The following is a 2,287-nucleotide window of genomic DNA, read 5'->3' on the forward strand; positions in this document are numbered from 1 at the left end:
GTACCGAGCAGCTATTAAGTGCAGGCTGGCGTGCAGATGGTGCCATCATTTGTGAGCCTACCAATCAAGAGCTCGTCCATGCTCATAAAGGCTTTGTGTGGCTTGAGGTTGATATTCATGGTGTTGCAGCCCACGGGTCTAGGTATGATCTCGGCGTGGACGCAATAACTCGAGCTGGCTACTTCTTGGTCGAGCTGGATCACTATTCGAAAGCACTGCTAAATGGACCAATCCATCCACTCTTGGGGCCTCCTAGCGTTCACGCTTCTATTGTCAAAGGGGGCGAAGAACCGGCATCGTATCCTGCCAAGTGTACAGTCTCATTAGAAAAGCGGACACTACCGGGAGAAACCGCCATATCGGTCAAGACTGAGATAGAGACTTTGCTTAAAAATGTCGCGAAGGAAGTACTCGGGTTTATCTACGAAGTAAGAGCAACTTTCTCCCGACCCGCCTTCGAGATAAAGAAAAGTCATCCCTTCGTCAGCTTAGTTGCAGATGGAATCTCTGCTGTCACAGGCGGATATCCGGCCATCGCGTCCGTCCCTTACTGGACGGACTGTGCATTGTTATCAGAGAAAGGGATACCGGTTGTACTATATGGCGCGAAGGGAGAAGGACTCCACGCGAAAGAGGAATGGGTTGAGGTGCAGTCGATCCATGAGTTGACGTCAATTTTGACTCACACAGTGCATCAATTCTGTAACTCGTGACAGTAGGCTTATAAGATGATATGTTTGGTCTTGGATTTCTTGTTTGTACCCGATGTGTGACTAGTTCCACGGCCACCACCATGCGCTACTAGAGCGCTTCACTACAAAAGCGCCCCGATCCATTGTATTAATTACAATGTACCCACTAGGGAAAAACGGATAATGACTCCATGTTCCCGTGAAGGTGACATTACCACCACCAGCCACGTTGTCGTCCTCAGGATGAATGTCAAAGTATGCCACTTCCTTAATTCCCTTACCAGTCGGATCCCGTGCCACAGACCTAAGATCGAGGATACTGATACCTAGAGCGTAGTTACTCTGGTACGTATATCCGTCTTTGACAAATTGATTATGATCGATGCCTTTTCTCAATCCCCTGTAGTAGCCTGTTTGCTTTGGTGCTTCAAGCGAGCTGATATCCCAGATGTACGAGATGGGATATCCATCTGCTGCAAGACCCGTCTTGTCATACTCATCATATTCATCATCTAAAATGAGGTATTGCTGCCACTTGGGGTCGAGTACCCAGCCTTGGTGAGTGAAGCTGACACCTTCATACGATGTATTTGAGATGATTTTGATTTGCTTCTTGTTTGACACATCGAAACTTTGACTCATTAGCAGAAGAACTCCGCAAACTGCTGCTCATGTACCTAACTTACATAGTCAAAGTGTCCTCGTCGTAACCATAGCAGATATCGCGACCATAGTATTCCAAGTCCGGGCCCCGATATACAATGCACTGAGCATCATGCACATAGCCATCCTCGCCTGTGCCTCCTAGTGTCGTTGGGTTCGTCGGATCCGTCAAGTCAAAGAACACTAGGCCGGCGCGTAGTGTTCCATTGCGTGGCTGAAACCCTGTTGCCACCCCATAATTTTTCTCCTCATTGACGACAACGTTGTGAGATCGGCCTAAGGGAAGGCCTTCATTCCAGAATCCATCTAAGTCTTCCTCGTTGCTGAAGACCACAGGGTGAGCCGGGTCAATGTCAGCAAGTTTCGCCAGATTGAAAATCTGGACACCGTGCTGCACCGCCTCGCTACCAATCACAATATAGCTCTTGTAACCTTTGATCTCTCGCCACAGCGATGTGGGCGCAGTGGTATACTGCGGCAGCCTACCTAAGTAGATGAGCTTGCCTTTCTTCGTGACTTCAGCAAACGCTGTGCCGTCTTCCTGCGCAATGGCAATGAACTCTCGCCCCTTTGGACTGGTCCATCCCCAAGACCCGGCTCCCCTACCCGAAGAGCTGCCAAGCTCAGCATGCGTTTTAAAATCGTACAGGTCCAGATTGCTGCATCTGAATGTGTATTTTGGATCGCCTGGCACATATGCCGCGATTCCATCAGTGCATGCGACATATTCCTTCTTCTTGTCGAAGCTTCTATACTGCGTTGAATCATAGACGCCTTCTTTGCTTAGTTGGTCCCATATTTTCTACCATACGTTAGAAGCATGTAACATTGAGAAAACGTCCAAATCACATTACATTCTTTAGAGCCAAGATTTCAGCATGCCTGACTCCACTTTCGAAAAGCTCCGCGTGCACTTCGGCGTTTATGACCAT

At 48.5% G+C, this 2,287-nt stretch overlaps 1 protein-coding gene across 1 annotated transcript; it reads right to left on the reverse strand.

Annotated features, from left to right (window-relative positions):
• Positions 1-547: 547 nt before the first annotated feature.
• UCRPA7_6111 (hypothetical protein) lies at positions 548-2,287 on the reverse strand (the record flags this gene model as incomplete). Its single annotated transcript, XM_007918652.1, has 4 exons — positions 548-596; positions 856-1,323; positions 1,379-2,157; positions 2,210-2,287. The coding sequence occupies 4 exons, from the start codon at positions 2,285-2,287 to the stop codon at positions 548-550; spliced, it is 1,374 nt and encodes a 457-aa protein (XP_007916843.1).

The sequence above is a fragment of the Phaeoacremonium minimum genome, assembly GCF_000392275.1.
Source record: "Phaeoacremonium minimum UCRPA7 unplaced genomic scaffold PA7_03_scaffold_450, whole genome shotgun sequence".
In the NCBI taxonomy this organism is placed as follows: Eukaryota; Fungi; Ascomycota; class Sordariomycetes; order Togniniales; family Togniniaceae; genus Phaeoacremonium; species Phaeoacremonium minimum.